The sequence below is a fragment of the Macrobrachium rosenbergii genome, chromosome 5 (genome assembly GCF_040412425.1).
Source record: "Macrobrachium rosenbergii isolate ZJJX-2024 chromosome 5, ASM4041242v1, whole genome shotgun sequence".
NCBI classification, from domain to species: domain Eukaryota; kingdom Metazoa; phylum Arthropoda; class Malacostraca; order Decapoda; family Palaemonidae; genus Macrobrachium; species Macrobrachium rosenbergii.
In genome coordinates, this window is record NC_089745.1 from 3838418 (window position 1) to 3856419 (window position 18002).

At 34.7% G+C, this 18002-nt stretch overlaps 1 protein-coding gene across 1 annotated transcript in view; it reads right to left on the minus strand.

Moving 5' to 3' along the window:
* The window catches only part of LOC136838446 (proteoglycan Cow-like), a 620993-nt gene that overhangs the window by 300379 nt on the left and 302612 nt on the right, over positions 1-18002 (minus strand). The window contains 1 exon segment of the mRNA XM_067103375.1: positions 6211-6313. Coding sequence (XP_066959476.1) covers positions 6211-6313 — 103 coding nt within the window.

Genomic DNA, 18002 nt, shown 5'->3' on the forward strand with positions numbered 1-18002 from the left:
GACAAATTTATGATTTGAAGGTTCTAATGTTACATTAAAATGCTTAAAAGCAATGTTAACCAGGCAAAAATCCCCAATTTCTATAGGATCCATTGCAACAATTTATTGTCCAAAAGCAATGTTAGTTAATAAAAAAAAATCCCCAATTCTTATGCAAAATATGGCTAACGAAAAGAATGTAAATATTTTTCCCCTTTTTGGATCACGAGAACATAATTAGATGCTAAAACCTCGGCGCACAACACGCCGCCACGGTCTGAAGGTAAACAACATCTCACAACAGTACTCAAATATTCAGTGGGCTCACAACCGGAGGCACAACTCATTATAACCCAATATATGAGCTAATGGCCTCCGAAGATCAACTTTCCAAAACTATTTCCGGGGTCCATGAATAATTTAGAAGTTCCTTCTCCCGCTCCCTCCCCCTCTTTCCCGTTCAAAACAGTGCCCCAAATTCCCATTCCCACCCCTGTGATGTCATCCAACCCCACCCGTTTCCCATCCGAGACGTCCTCCAACCTCATCCCTAGAGGGAGATGTTTGCAACCTCCTTCCATCTCAAAAGGAGTCCCAAGGGACTACCCACTCCACAACATTCCTCATCGTGTTGCTGACGTCATCCCATTCCGATACCACACCATAAACGTCAACCCTTCCGCACTTTTCAACCTCCACCCCATTCCTTTTCTAGAGAGGTTTTCGAAAACTACCCACTCCACAACATTCATCATCTTACTGATATCATCCCATTCCGATACCACACCACAAACGTCAACCCTTCCGCACTTTTCAACCTCCACCCCATTCCTTTTCTAAAGAGGTTTTCGAAAACTACCCACTCCACAACATTCATCATCTTACCGATATCATCCCATTCCGATACCACACCATAAACGTCAACCCTTCCGCACTTTTCAACCTCCACCTAATTCCTTTTCGACAGAGGTTTTCGAAAACTGCCCACTCCACAACATTCTTCATCTTACCGATATCATCCTATTCCGATACCACACCATAAACGTCAACCCTTCCGCACTTTTCAACCTCCATCCCAGTCCCTGTCTTACAGAGGTTCTCGCAACCTATCAAACCTCACTCGGTTCCCATTTCCATTTGACAGATTTACCAAGAGATTCTCTTCCTGCTTTACCACAGGCATTTAAATGGGCGCAACATGAGCTGTGTTGACGCTCCCCGGGAAATCACAAACAAGTTGCTCGACGGAATAGGCATTAACATGCGAATCGTATTTTGGTCTTCATTTTAGTTTTCTGTCAAAGAAAACTATTGAGATGGCTATTTGTCCGTCCGTTCGCACTTCTTCTGTCCGCCCTCAGATCTTAAAAACCACCGGGGCTAGAAGGCTGCAAATTGGTATGGTGGTCATCCACCCTCCAATCATCAAACATGGCAAATTGCATCCCACTAGCCTCAGTAGTTTTTATATTATTTAAGGCTAAATTTAGCCATGATCGTGCGTCTGACACAGCTATACGCTGTGCAGAAAACTTGATTGCACGTGGTTACCCCTACTTTACGTGGGGAAGGTTGGGAATGATTGGAAATTCATTGGGGAATCATTTCATCCTCCCTAGTACCAGTGAGAACTCAGAGGCACCTATTTCAAGTACTTTCCTTCCTGGTACATATGGAAAAACTCAGATTTTTCCTTCCTGGTATAGATGGAAAAACTCAGATTTTTCCTTCCTGGTATAGATGGAAAAACTCAGATTTTTCCTGCCTGGTACAGATGGAAAAACTCAGATTTTCCCTCCTGGTACAGAAAAAACTCAGATTTTTTGCCTGGTATAGATGGAAAAACTCAGATTTTTCCTTCCTGGTACAGATGGAAAAACTCAGATTTTTCCTGCCTGGTATAGATGGAAAAACTCAGATTTTTCCTTCCTGGTACAGATGGAAAAACTCAGATTTTTCCTTCCTGGTACAGATGGAAAAACTCAAATTTTTCCTTCCTGGTATAGATGGAAAAACTCAGATTTTTCCTGCCTGGCATAAAGGGAAAAAACTCAGAAAGTCGATCTTGGATATTCCATACCTGGTGCCAGGGAAAAATCTATGGGAAGTAACTAGGAATTATTTCCATCCTTCTACCAGGAGGCATATTGAGGACATACATAGGGAATAATTCAGTTTCTGGTGCCAGGGAGAAAACTCGGTGCATAATCAAGGTGATACAAGGTGAGAAAATAAACATAAAAAAATAAAATATTTGACCTTTATATTGGCAATAATTTCATTCGCAGAAATTAGGAGCTCGACTTGAGACACTGTAACAAGTTGTTTAGTTACAGTTGGTACAGTGAAAATATTATGTCATAAAAACTCTTATTCATTTCATCTAACAGGGCCACAAAAGAATCAGCCTATTTCGAAATCCTTTCACCCAGGATCCCTTTAAAATATGTCAACATCCTTGTATTATTATTATTATTATTATTATTATTATTATTATTATTATTATTAACTAAAGCTACGCTTTCTCCCGTATTTCCAGGATCTTGTGCTACAGCATAATTCTCTAGGCAGGTTTGTTGTCACCTTAGCTGACGAGTGCCATTTCTTCATCAAAAAGGCCGAATTGAGTTTTAATTATTTACCGGCGTTACTTTTCTCCATGGGAACTTTGAATTTTAGCTTTGATCCGTAATATCACTGATGAGGTACTAGGAAATTCAACAAGCGTCAAACGATGTAAGTGACATGGCATTTTCTGTTGAAAGGCAGTATGTCCTCTCAGTATACACTTAAAAAGAGAGAGAGAGAGAGAGAGAGAGAGAGAGAGAGAGAGAGAGAATGAAACAACTGATTAATAATACGATAGTGAGTTTGAGCTAAATATAGATTTGACCAGACAGCTAAAAAAATCATCTGTCCAAAAATAGATTTATAAACAAAAGTAAGTAATGCATGTATATTTTTATGCACTTATTTATATTTTTATTTATTTATCTATAAATTTATCCTTCCTTCCTTGTATAATAACTGATCTCTTCTTTCTGTATTTCCTATTATCTTCTGTAACTTCTTTTAATTGAACACTATATTCTGTGAAAGCTTGAATTTCAAGTCAATGGCCCCTGTAGCCTTGTTCCATAGAAATAGGGGCTTACCCTAATAATAATAATAATAATAATAATAATAATAATAATAATAATAAGAAGAAGAAGAAGAAGAAGAAGAAGAAGAAGAAGAAGAAGAAGAAGAAGAAGAAAGAAGAAGAAGAAGAAGAAGAAGAAGAAGGAAGGAGGAGGAGGAGGAGGAGGAGGAGGAGGAGGAGAGGAGGAGGAGGAGGAGGAGGAGGAGGAGGAGGAGGAGGAGGAGGAGGAGGAGGAGGAAGCAGGGTGCAACCCGGAACCCGACACTATAAAAACCATCCAGTCCAATAGGATGACTGTGATAGACAAAAAAAAAAATAATAATAATAATAAAAATGAGTAGCGAACAAAATCCATACAGAATTAAATGCACAATAGGTCACAAAAGACTGAATGATCTAAAAGGCTGAAATAGGCACCTGTTTAAAAAGTTTGATACAAAGGCCAGGAAACTCCCCCTCAAATCTTATCACCACAAAGAGCGTGATCGTTTCTTTTTAAGCGAGATCTACCTAAAAATAAGAATGCCAATCAGGCATTCTCTTGGCATTCAATTTTCTCCCGTCTCCCGACCAGCTGATACTGATCAAAGGGCCAAGAAAGAGAGAGAGAGAGAGAGAGAGAGAGAGAGAGAGAGAGAGAGTGTGGGGGGGAGGCGGGGGTAGGGGAGGAGGGATGATCAGATTAGGAGTAGAAGGAATAAAGGCGAGGTTCCAGTTGCCATATTCGTCCAGTGTTATATTATACATAATAATTGGGCTGGAATGACCAACTACTGTACGCAATCCCTCTAGACGATAAGTAAGAAAGGTGACAGAGATTTCTCAATTTGCGAAATCGGATTCGCTTACAACATGCGTAAAGAAAATGGAGAACGTACAACAGAGCAGTTAATTTTTCTTAATTTTACCTTTGTTATCGAAGACACACTTTCCAGCAGTTTAGTTTAAATTTATCTTCTGAATAATTCCTGGAAGAACATTCTCAGGAGTTTATACTGACACATACACCTCCATATTATTTACATATGTATATGCAAATACAAACTCATATATTATATATATATATATATATATATATATATATATATATATATATATATATATATATATATATATATATATATATATATAGTGTCAACAATACATGGCATACATTTCCAGCGAAACAACCAACCAGGGGGGAGGAGGGGCCAAACAAGAACCCAGGTGTAGGTAGATAACGACCCGGAATATAGGACGACCTCCGACTTGAGTACCTTATTTATAGAGCGTGTCGGTAAAAAAAAAAAAAAAAAAATAGAAAAAATGAGGCCAGTCCTCCGCTATAGCATCGCATCAGAGCATTTGTGCACCTGTGACCTACAATAAAATAGAATACATATACTTTTTTACTTATATTTTTATGCCTTTCGTTTTTTCACAGCTTGGCCGTCTATTTGCAGCGTTAAAATATAGAATCTATCTGCAATGTAAAACCATATAGAATCTATCTGCAGTTTTAAAACATACAGATTTTATTTGCAGTTAAAAAAATATAGAATCTATCTTTAGTTAAAAAAATACAGAATCTACTTGCAGTTAAAAAATATAGAACCTATCTGCAGTGTTAAAAAAATACAGAATCTATTTGCAGTTAAAAAAATATAGAATCTATCTTGCAGAATCTACTTTTGCAGTTAAAAAGTACAGAATCTATCTGCAGGGTTAAAAAAATACAGAATCTATTTGCAGTTAAAAAAATATAGAATCTATTTGCAGTGTTAAAAAAATATGAATACATCTGCGGTTAAAAAATACAGAATCTATTTGCAGTTAAAAAAAATATAAAATCTATCTGCAGTTAAAAAAATACAGAATCTATTCCCTGTTAAAGCAAATGTAGAGTCTATCAACAGTAAAAAAAATACAGAATCTATTTGCAGTAAAAAAAAGTACAGAATCTGTCTGCAGCGTTAAAACAAATTATAATCTATTTGCAGTTAAAAAAATACTGAATCTATTTGCAGTTAAAAAAGTATAGAATCTATCTGCAGTGTTAAAAAATATAGAATCTATTTGCAGTGTTAAAAAATTATAGAATCTATTTGCAGTTAAAAAAATACAGAATATATTTACAGTTAAAAAATATAGAATTTATCTGCACTGTTAAAAAATACAGAATATTTGCAGTTTTAAAAAATAAAAAGATGAAAAATCTATATGCAGTGTTAAAAAAAATAAAGAATCTATTTGCAGTGTTAAAAAATAATCCATTTGTAGGGTTAAAAAAATTTAAAAATAAAGAATAAATTTACAGCGTTTAAAAAAATAAAGAATTTATTCTCGACGTTAAAAATTTTTTTTTCAACAATAAATCACAGACCGTAAGATTTAGAAACGCCAGCGCTGGCGATTAATTTCCTGCGTCTTGTCATTACGTCGAGCGGGATTCAAACGCTGGCGTCATGACAGCACGAAAATAACTATATTTTGTCTACAGTATTTATTCAGTATTCGCAGCTTCAGAGGATAACTAAAGACCACTGCTAAAATTAATGGTGGAAGCAGCCATTATAGACAGGTTATTAATCTTAGATTTCCTCTGACCGCTCGATTCTTTCAAAGGAAAGGAACAGTGTGTTGCGAAAAACAAAACTTTTGTTATATCACGTTGTCTTTTGTTTACGGATCTTGCAAGAAAAACTAGCAGAGATGTAAGGAGAATGATCGTTATATTTAGGTTTTCGAAAATTGCTTTTCCAATGGCGTCTTTAAGTAAAAAAAAAAATACATAAATAAATAAATAAACACGATACTGCCATAAAAGAAATAAAAAAAAGTAAGATTGAGTAAAAACAGTGGGAAAAAACACATCCCACAAGGTGCAATGCCAATACAGATCTATCTCATACTCGCATACTTAGGAAAAGGATGTACAAGAATACTTATAAAAAAAAAACCAGAAGGATTAAGAGAACAAAAAAAAAAGGGGGGGGAACGGGTGGTAGTGATCGCAGTAGACATTTTACTCCTTAGGGAGTTGGAGACGGGGGAGTGAATTTAAAAGTTACATAGCTATAACAGTACGCGTACAAGTACCAGGTACTCACCCATTCCTTGTGACCTCAGCCTTGTTCACGCAGACAGCTGTGAACCTGTCTTGCAAGAGGCACACCTCCCTCCGTCCGCAACGGAGCAGTCCGCAGAGAGCATCTGGAAAGAGAGAGAGAAAAAGGAAAATTTAAAATTCTGAAGTAGAAATAAAATTATAATTCTGAAAGATACAAAATTTTAATTTAGAATTCTGAAAAAAAATAAAATTGGAATTCTGAAAGAGAAAAAAATTAAATCCAGAAACCAAAAAATTTTTTTAGAATTCTGAGAAAAAATTAAATTTAGCATTCTGAAAAAGAAAAAATTAAATTTAGAATTCTGAAAAAGAAGAAAATTAAATTTAGAATTCTGAACAGAGGAAAAAAATTAAACTAGAATTCTGACAAGGAAAAAAAATTAATTTAGAATTCTGAAAGAGAAAAAAATTTAAACTAGAATTCTGATACAGAAAAAAATAAATTTAGAATTCTGGAAAGGAGAAAAATATTAAATCTAAAATTCTGAAGAGAAAAAATTAAATTTAGAATTGTTAAAAAGGAAAAAAATTAAAAATTTAGAATTCTGAAAAAGAGCAAGAAAATATATCGACTTAGATACATGACGAAGAGAAGAACAAATCAATTTAGAAATGGAAAAATTGGGAAATAAAATTAATCTATCAAAGCCACCAAAATTACAAAGTGGGACAAAAAAACAATTAATCTATTAAAACCACCAAATGATTGATAATTACGAAAAAATAATTATGAGATGAACATTCAAGTTCTAAACACCAAAATTAGAAAATTAATAACTGAATAACATATATTTAATTAATTACTACAAATCAAAATTATACAAAAAAATCAATTATGAAATCTGAAAAAGAGGGAGAGGTAAAAATAATTCTAAAAATCAATAACGGAATGCACTATACATAAAATCATTAACAATACGGAGGTACAAAAAATGAATAAAAAATTGAAAAAGAGGAAAATAAAATTAAATTTAGAATTCCGGAAAGCGACGAAATTAGAAGTGAGCAGTTATGAGTACCACCATAACACGAACTCAATTAAATCATTATAAATCTATAACAGAAATCACTGTAAAGACAATTATTATCACATCTGGTGACATACTACATAACTCTAGTGCAGACAATTTTACTCTCTCTCTCTCTCAATTCCATCACCTTTTTGTTCATCACATTTCTCACATACGGTGACATACACACGTAATTCCCCCTCTCTCTCTCTCTCTCTCTCTCTCTCTCTCTCTCTCTCTCTCTCTCTCAATTCCTTCAACTTTTTGTTCATCACATAAGGTGACATACACGTAATTCTATCGCAAAAATTTTACTCTCTCTCCCTCTAATGAACAAAAACGAAAAAAGGGGATCAGTATCGCTAAACAATAAATGTCCACCAAAAAAGGGAAACAGAAATACGAGATGAGAGTCAAAAGAGGGAAGGGCCAAGAGAAGTGTAATTTACTATCTTGTCTACGAGACAATTTCTCTTATTCCACCCCCCCGGCCCCAACCTTTTTGTATCAGCCTCCGTTTTCTGGTCAGGTCGTTTGAAATATTTTAGAAACTACTGTTTCTTTCTTGTCACTGTTTTTTTATTTATTTGTGAATTTTATGCTGCGTTCAGGTTACTTACTTCGTTTAATTTTGAATTATTATTATGGGAATTAAGAAGCCACAACTGAACTGTCAATTTTTTTTATACTCTCTCTCTCTCTCCTTTCCATACCATTATGTTCAGCAAGTTTTGAGGAGTGTTCATGTAATGCAAACCTTCATAAATGAGAGTATTTAAGGGTTTGCATATATACATACATGTATAAATTATATAATGTTTATATATTCATACATACACACATATATAAAATATGTATGTACATATATATATATATATATACATATATATATATATATATATATATATATATATATATATATATATATATATATATATATATATATATATATATATATATATATATATATATATATATATCCAATACAGCACGGAGGAACGTGCTTGAGAATATCACTGAGTCCACGTGGACTTAGTGATACATACATATATATATATATATATATATATATATATATATATATATATATATATATATATATATATATACTGTATATATACAGAGAGAGAGAGAGAGTCACGTACAAAAGCAAGCGAATATAAAACCCCGAACTTAACAATAAACAAAGCCACAAAATAATTTCCAATTCATCGCTAAGGCGAAAGCGCCTGGAGCAATTTTGCCATAAAAATCGCGCACAAATAAGTTGCATCAATACATCGAGGGCTTTATACTACATTTAATATTACACTGCATTTAACATTTTCCACATTCATTCCTTGGCGGACTACATAATAAAGGAATTAACTTGCGTAAAAATAATTCCGGCCGCAGTCGTTCATCGGATTATTCTAGAATAATTTTTGGGGAACGGTTTATTTCTATTATAAATGAAAAGTTTAAACGTATTTTCAAAGCAGAGAGAAGAGAGAGAGAGAGAGAGAGAGAGAGAGAGAGAGAGAGAGAGAGAGAGAGAGAGAGGTTATTACGTCATAATATACGAGAGAGAGAGAGAGAGAATGATCTGTCAAAGGAGGCAACTGAAATTATTTCGTCTGTAAGTAAGAGAGAGAGAGAGAGAGAGAGAGAGAGAGAGAGAGAGAGAGAGAGAGAGAGAGAAAGATTATTACGTCATAACAGAGAGAGAGAGAGAGAGAGAGAGAGAGAGAAGAGTTACGTCATAACAAGAGAGAGAGAGACAAGAGAGAGAGAGAGAGAGAGAGAGAGAAAGATTATTACGTCATAACAAGAGAGAGAGAGAGAGAGAGAGAGAGAGAGAGAGAGAGAGAGAGAGAGAGAGAGAGAATGATCTGTTAAAGGAGGCGACTGAAATTATTTCGTCAGTAAATAAGAGAGAGAGAGAGAGAGAGAGAGAGAGAGAGAGAGAGAGAGAGAGAGAGAGAGAGAGAGAGAGAGAGAGAGAGACATCACAAGCGAAATGAACGGTGCCGAAAGTTTTTTATGCAGATTTTTACGTCCATCCCGGCTACACATTAAAAACTTTCTGCTCACGAGAAATAGGTCGCCATAACTCTCTCTCTAGCATTTTGTGGTCAATATTCTCGAACATGCGCAAATTCCCTACAAATTCTCAGTATTTTCCAGACTGCCACTGAATACATAATAAAATAAGCATTTGTTTAGATAACGTTTTTATTTGTATCAGAAATTTCTAATAGAATGGAATGAAATGGAATATAAAATTTAGACCAGAGGCCAAGCGCTGGGACCTATGAGGTCATTCATCGATGAAGGAAAATTGAGAATAAAAGGTTTGAAAGGTGTAACAAAAGGACAACTTCGCAGTTGCACTAAGAGACAATTGTTAGGAGAGGTTTGAGGAATGTAAGATGGAAGAAAGAGAATATGAACGGAGGTACAGCAAAAGGAATGAAAGCGGTTGCAACTAGGGGCCTAATGAATGCTGCAAAGAACCTTAAGTAACGCCTACAGTGCACCGTGTGAGGTGCAATGACGGCACTAACCCCTCTTACGGGGGATAGGTAATATAAATCTTTCGACTATCTCTTTAAAGTCTATTTTTAACAATAGCTATCAGAGTGATATGATGAGTCAGACTACAAAAATAACAACAACTGTAATAATAATAATAATAATAATAATAATAATAATAATAATAATAATAATAATAATAAATACCCCATCAGCAATAAACATTATGCTAATAACGACATCAAACTGATAAAGCCCAATTTATCACAAAGGGACGAAGATAAAAAAATGATAATTCATTCCTCGCATTGAGGATTCTCCCTATACCCCCGCCCCTCTCCTCCCCAGGGGTAAGGGGGGATGGGAAGGAGGAGGAGGAAAGGGGGAGTGGCGCATCTTTTCAAATGGAAATAAGGTCGACATGTAAATTCCATTTGTCCCCCTTTTCCGGGTTTCTCACTCTTTCGTCGGCCTCTCCTTTCTCATCTCTTTTATTTCTAATTCTCGCTTTTCCTTTGACTTCTTTAATTCGACGTTCGTGGTTTTTTTTTAAAGTTCGTTTTTTTTTAAAGTGTTTTTTTAAGTGTCGGATTCCGTCGCGTTGTAGCGCATTTTTTTTTCTTTATTTCTTTTTAAAGGGGATCTTTTGTCATATTCCTCGTGCAGTAAATTAGTCTCTCTCTCTCTCTCTCTCTCTCTCTCTCGACGATACATTCCGTTCTCCTTCGCTCTGGTTGCAATCATCTCTATCTCACTCTTTCCCCTCGTGTGTAACACATCCGTATTATACATACATACATACATACATACATACTGTACATGTACATACATATACACACACATATATACAGTACATATATGTGTATATATATACATAAATCCACACACAGACATATATACATATCTATAGTTTTTTTGTGTGAGTGTGTGAGAGAGAGAGAGAGAGAGAGAGAGAGAGAGAGAGAGAGAGAGAGAGAGAGAGAGAGAGAGAGAGAATGATGCTAATCCCCTTGTCTAGTCAGTAGCTGTCGACCTTTCGAAATCCATCTCCATGAAATATTTCTATCCTCTCTCTAATCCTCAAAATAAAAGCTACAAAAATCCTCCCACGCGGCGTCCTTTGAACCCTTCAAGGGGACACACTCCAACACCTAAGGTCCTCTGGCTTTAAACAACACTCCAACTCTTCCGTAACTCTGGTTGTATCAGTACCTCTACTTGATCATTCACCAAAACTTATATTCAGTTCCATGAGTCCCAACTTGATAATCTCTAGAAATGTATCTTATTAATAATACATTCCTGTAAGAGCAAACAGCCTTTAAACATCCCCGAAATATTTAAGAACAAAACCCCTAAATATTTTAAGAGCAACCTGTAAACATCCCCAAAATTTTATTAAACATCAAGAGCAATCTGTAAACATCCTCAAAATATTTTAAGAAAATCCCAAAATATTTTAACAGCAACCTGTAAACATCCTCAAAATATTTTAAGAGCAACCTGTAAGCATCCCCAAAATATTTTAAGAGCAACCTGTAAACATCCCCAAAATATTTTAAGAGCAAACTGTAAACATCCCCAAAATATTTTAAGAGCAACCTGTAAACATCCCCAAAATATTTTAAGAGCAACCTGTAAACATCCCCAAAATATTTTAAGAGCAATCTGTAAACATCCCCAAATATATTAAGAGCAACCTGCAAAACATCCCCAAAATATTTTAAGAGCAACCTGTAAACATCCCCAAAATATTTTAAGAGCAACCTGTAAACATCCCCAAAATATTTTAAGAGCAACCTGTAAACATCCCCAAAATATTTTAAGAGCAACCTGTAAACATCCCCAAAATATTTTAAGAGCAACCTGTAAACATCCCCAAAATATTTTAAGAGCAACCTGTAAACATCCCCAAAATATTTTAAGAGCAACCTGTAAACATCCCCAAAATATTTTAAGAGCAACCTGTAAACATACCCAAAATAAATCGGTCCTTTTTTCACTCACTCAGTTGAGTTCGTATGCCGTCTTATGAACAACATCCGCTTACAACAGACTCCCAAACCCTCGTGCAAGATTTTAAGCAGGGATTTTCAGACGTGGTTTTGGAAATTGTACAGCAAAGGTATCTGGCTTTCTCTGTCCTGTAACTTAATAGAAACGCAAAGTATGCAGTAACCTTAACAATACTCTTTAGTAACCTATTGTCTTTTAACCTTGTAGTCTTCAACGATCTCTTTCCAATAACACCAATCCCCGACATAACCTTCCTTGAAAAAATACATAAAATAACCTTGTCTTTCCTACATTCCACAATTTCCTCTGGGTGTATGACCTTAAACAATGCATCAAGAGTTTTACGTCATTGTATAACCGATAAACACTTGGATCCCTCATTGAGGTGTACTCAGTAGCATTCCTTTTCTAAAATAAAATATAAAAAGAAAATAGAAAATAGAAAAAAATATGGCCCCGGATTATTATTTTGACCCTTCAAATAATGGATGCTTATACTTTTTCAAACACTGGAATAGCAGTAATAAAATTACCTTTAAAATAATGGATGCTTCTACTTTTTCAAACACTGGAACAGCAGTAATCAGACTACCTTTCAAATAGTGGATGTTTATACTTTTTCAAAAACTGGCACAGCATTAAAAAAAATTACCTTTCAAATAATGGATGCTTAAACTTTTTCAAACAAAGGCACAGCAGTAATAAAACTAAATTCACCTTTAAGCATCACAAAAGATAGATAATCCTTTCTGAAACGCCCAAGACTTTCTCAAATGTCCCAACTGTCCTTAGACACTGTAACTTCCCACAACGTCTGAAATATCACAAAAACCTTCAGTTGCAACTCCTATTACCTCAATTCCTCAACGTGTAGCCATCCAGCCATACAAGACCATTACAAAAGGAACGGACCTCAGTGGCAGAAGAGTCACATGACTCACGGAAAAAAGAAGGAGAAGAAGAAGAAGAAGAAGAGGAAGAAGAAGAAGAAGAAGAAGAAAGAGTTTCTGTGGTTGCAACTGTCATATCATCTTCGTCCGCGAGCTCACGGTGACTTGAAAATACTTTCAATTTCTCAATTCCGGAATCTTTCATCACCAAGAGAGAGAGAGAGAGAGAGAGAGAGAGAGAGAGAGAGAGAGAGAGAGATGAGTGTCACTATCAAAGGTCTATTAATGCAGACGAGAGAGGAAGAGGAAGCTAGAAAACAGAAATGGTTTTAATGGTAAACAAGAAACTCGGTAAGAGAGAAGTTGTTTCCGAAGCCATTGCCTCCAAGATATTAGATTGCAATGCCCTTGTGTACCTTGCAATGTTGTTTCCCCCGTCCACTGTGTTGTAGTGTTATTGCACAATTCCGCCTTGAAGGGGAAAGTGGAATATTACGTAAAATATATATGTATATGTATATACATATCCATCTTTTCCTGTGGTATACCTGCATATACAGTACATCACGTGGTCAGGGACATCCAGCACACATTATACATGTACTAGTTTGTGTATGCATATACATAATAAATATATATATATAATATATATATATATATATATATATATATATATATATATGTGTGTGTGTGTGTGTGTGTGTGTGTGTGTGTGTGAGTGTGTGTGTATGTGTGTGTACTCGTCAGATTTCAAACACGTGTATAATCTGGCTGAACAAAACACGCCTGATTTCAAACACACGCGTAACACACTAGCGTTCCTTGGGCTAACGTGCAGCCCATCGGTCTTCCTAACCAACCAAATCGGATTAAATTGTCCCATGAAAACTGATTAGGCGAACAATATATCTCTCGCTAAAGACACTCGACATTATCAGGGAAGGTTGCAGTTCTGTGTCGTTCGTTCTTTTTAATGGGAATATTATTATTATTATTATTATTATTATTATTATTATTATTATTATTATTATTATTATTATTATTATTCAGTAGATGGAACCTATTCATATGGAACAAGCCCACCAAAGGGGCCACTGACTTGAAATTCAAGCTTCCAAAGAATGTGGTGGTCATTAGGAAGAAGTGGAAGTAAAGGAAAATACAGAAAGAAGAGATCCCATTTATCAAAAAAAAAAAATTAATAAATAGATAAACAGGTAAAAATGTATTAAAATGCAAGAGAAATAGCATTAGGGTAGTAATGCATTGCATTTTCACTTGAACTTCTGAAGAAGTTCCAGCTGCACGACATCCTCTGGGAAGCTGTTCCACAGTCCAACGGTGTGAGGAAATAAAGGACCTCTGGAACTTTGGACAAGTTCGACAGCTAGGCACATTTATCCCATACTGGTGCTGCTGTTCAACGAATCTGGTCGCTCTCGGCAGGAAAAAGGGAATCAGGGATCAATTGTGAACGTGAAAGATCTCTGTTGAAATACAGCTTACGAAAAAGTGATAAACAAGAGACAATCCATCGATGGTCCTATTCATAACGGCTACTATTAGGAAACAGAAGCCTACCACCACGAACCACAGTACAAGAGATAAATCTCTGGCAGAAGCAGACATCCACAAAGCAGAACAGTATTTGTGATGGTATGGAGGTATTACAAACGTATGTGAGTGATTACAGGCTCCACGGCTGGAGAAAATGGTTAGAAATATTAAGGTCATATGTTCCTGACAATTGCAAGAGATCCAAAAATAAAAATGGCTTTTTATCTTAAAATTACCGTATAAGTCATTTATACGATCCTTTACGACATATTCATCTATTTAGCTGTCATGTCAGTATCTGAATATTTTAAAAGAAGCTTCTTCTTCATTCGGTTTTAATTAAATATTAAGCAAATGCAATTGGAACTTCAGAATTGCTACCATAATGCTATTCTTGCATTTCATTACATTTTTATCTATTTGTTAATTTATTATTTTTTTTTTCTTTTTTGATAATTGAGTGGGATCTCTTCTTTCTGAATTTCCCTTTATCATCTCTTAATTCTTCCTAATGAACATCTTAATATTCTTTGAAAGCTTGAATTTCAAGTCAATGGCCCCCTTTGGTGGACTTGTTCCATATGAATAGGTTTCATCTTCTGAATAATAATAGCAATAATAAAGAAATATGTAATTCATAACTTGACCAAAAATATTCACAAAGAATTTTACCCACACACACACACACACACACACACACAGAGAGAGAGAGAGAGAGAGAGAGAGAGAGAGAGAGAGAGAGAGAGAGAGAGAGAGAGAGCTCTCCAACAGCATCGTCGCGATTAATTACTCAGCAGTCATGAAAAGTTTCTCAATTTTTGGAAGCCGAAAAACAATCCAGTCTTTTAAAAGTTGCTTTCGTCTTAATGGTGGGTGGGTGGGTAGGGTGGGTGAGTTGGGGGGGGCGAGATGTAATTCGGATGTCGTGAATATTAAGTGGCGAAAAAGAGAGAGCATAATTTCTTGTCAAGCTACCAACTGGTTCATTAGAAACATACATTTAATAGCTATTTGTTTACTTTTTACCTCCACCAAATAAGTTACGTCCTTGGCTTATTCAGTCTTTTACAAATGAGATTTCCACCTCATTCGTTGCCGTTTTGGACTGTTCGATAATAATAATAATAATAATAATAATAATAATAATAATAATAATAATAATAATAATAATAATAATAATAATAATGCAAAATTACCTTTGTATTATTATAACAACAACAACAATAATAATAATAATAATAATAATAATAATAATAATAATGATAATAATAATAATAATAATAAGATAACAAAGCGACCCCGTCCCACTCACATTCACTCCGGATTCGAACCAAGTCCTCTCAATAGTGAGGCGAGTGGCCTAAACATTAAGACCACAAGAATTTAAATATTTCTCATAAAATATTATCGCTGATGGGAAAAAAATTTTCCAGACACTGTTGGTTGGAGGAAGTTTTAATGAAAGAATAAGTTACATTTATCTCCAGCATTTAAAGGATATGATGAATTATATTTGAGTCTCATTTATCTCCAGCATTTAAAGGAAATGATGAATTATATTTGAGTCTCATTTATCTCCAGCATTTAAAGGAAATACTGAAAAAAATTTAAGTCTCATTTATCTCCAGCATTTAAAGGAAATACTGAACTAAATTTAAGCCTCATTTATCTCCAGCATTTAAAGGAAATGCTGAATTAAATTTAAGTTTCATTCATCTCCAGCATTTAAATGAAATACTGGATTAGATTTAAGTTTCATTCATCTCCAGCATTTAAATGAAATACTGGATTAGATTTAAGTTTCATTCATCTCCAGCATTTAAAGGAAACACTGGATCAGAATTAAGTCTCATTTATCTCCAGCATTTAAAGGAAATGCTGAACTGCTTATGAATGACATTAAATTCCACCAGATAGCAGGATTTTGTTGACAGGGCATTCAACGGATAGCGGGTCAAAGTGTATGAAACACTCGCTGAATAGCCTTTTCAAGAAGCATTCATAAAGTACCGAGCTGTGTTTAAAGAGCATTCACTGAATAGCTATTTAGTAAGTTAAAAGACATCTGTGCTGAAAAGCTAATGTCTCTGAATACCAGCTGACAGGATGTATTAAATTACATACACCAAAGCGCATTCAACGGTATCCTATTGCCAAGACAGTCCCCGAATGTTTGGATACAAAAAATTCCTTGTAATCTCCTTAACATTTCCACTGCCTTTTCAAAGTACCTTAAAGGGGCTTTCTTACATTCGTATCTATAGTAGGAAGGCTCGAGTAATAGAAGGCATTTGGAGCCGTTTATTTACAAATGCCAAAAGTGGCTGGAATGCTTTGTGCTAAGGTCGACGTTAAAAGAGATTCTTTACCAATTCACTGGGCTACCTCAGTTATTCCACAAATTGAATGGTAATGAAAAAATCTGTATATTCAACATGAATATCAAAATTTTCATGAATGTTACTCACATACGCATCCCCTACTTATACTTAAAATATAATTTCTAAAATCTTCTAATTGAAAGTTGAACATTCTTACACATACGTTCAATGTTTGAATTGTTGAATCAAAATACAAGTTTCTTTTGTATAGGCATCAAGTAGTCAAGTAATGTAACAAAATAATATATATATATATATATATATATATATATATATATATATATATATATATATATATATATATATATATATGTACATACATACATACATACATACATACATACATACATACATACAGATGTGGAGATACCAGACAATGAGGACAGACAGTCCTTGAAAACTTGTAATTTTTTTTTAATTAAAAATCTCTATTTGATCCCATCGTGTTTAAATGAGGTCCTGTTATTAATTGTATAAATGAAGAGAACGATTGTGTAAATGATCAAGTTTCAATTTGGTATGTATGTACGTATACATATATATATATATATATATATATATATATATATATATATATATATATATATATATATATATAGTGTGTGTGTTTTATACAATGTATATCAGGAGTGGGAGAATAAGAGAGACGGAAAGAAGAGAAGAAGAAGGAGAGGGGGAGAAAACTAATTAGTTTCTGGGAAAAATATTAAACTCCAGAGTTATGCTGACTAATTAACAAGCGATGTAGCACAGAGCAGGTTGCTTCAATAATATTTGCTAAATCATTAGCAATTAATCTCGGTGCTTATTAATCAGGACCAATTGTTCGGATTCGCTGGTGAAAGGATGAATCTCTCTCTCTCTCTCTCTCTCTCTCTCTCTCTCTCTCTCTCTCTCTCTCTCTCTCTCTCCTTACAATGGACGATAGATTAAGCAACAATTCAGTCTTTTTACCTATCTAACCTTACAAGCGAAGGAGAATTAAATAATTTTCCTCTCTCTCGCTCTCTCTCTCTCAGCAGGAGAGGGTAAATTCAGTATCTTCGTCTCTTTTCTTATACGTGAAAGAAAAATGGGGCAATTATCTATCTGTCTATCTCTCGAGATATTAAATAATTCTCTCTCTCTCTCTCTCTGAAAGCAGGAAAAGATTAATTCAGTCTCTTCATCTCTTTCCCTTTAAGTAATAATTCTAACTATTTATGTATCTAACCTTAAAAGTCAGTGAGAATGACATAATTCTCTCTCTCTCTCTCTCTCTCTCTTCTTTCCCTTATTATTGGCCTGCTTTAGAGGCTTTATTTTGTAATCTATTTGGTTTTCGCATTCTGAGAGAACTTGCAAGAAAATATCTCTTGCCCAAGCAAAAGACAGGCAATTTTTTTTAATTTCCAACTATGTTCG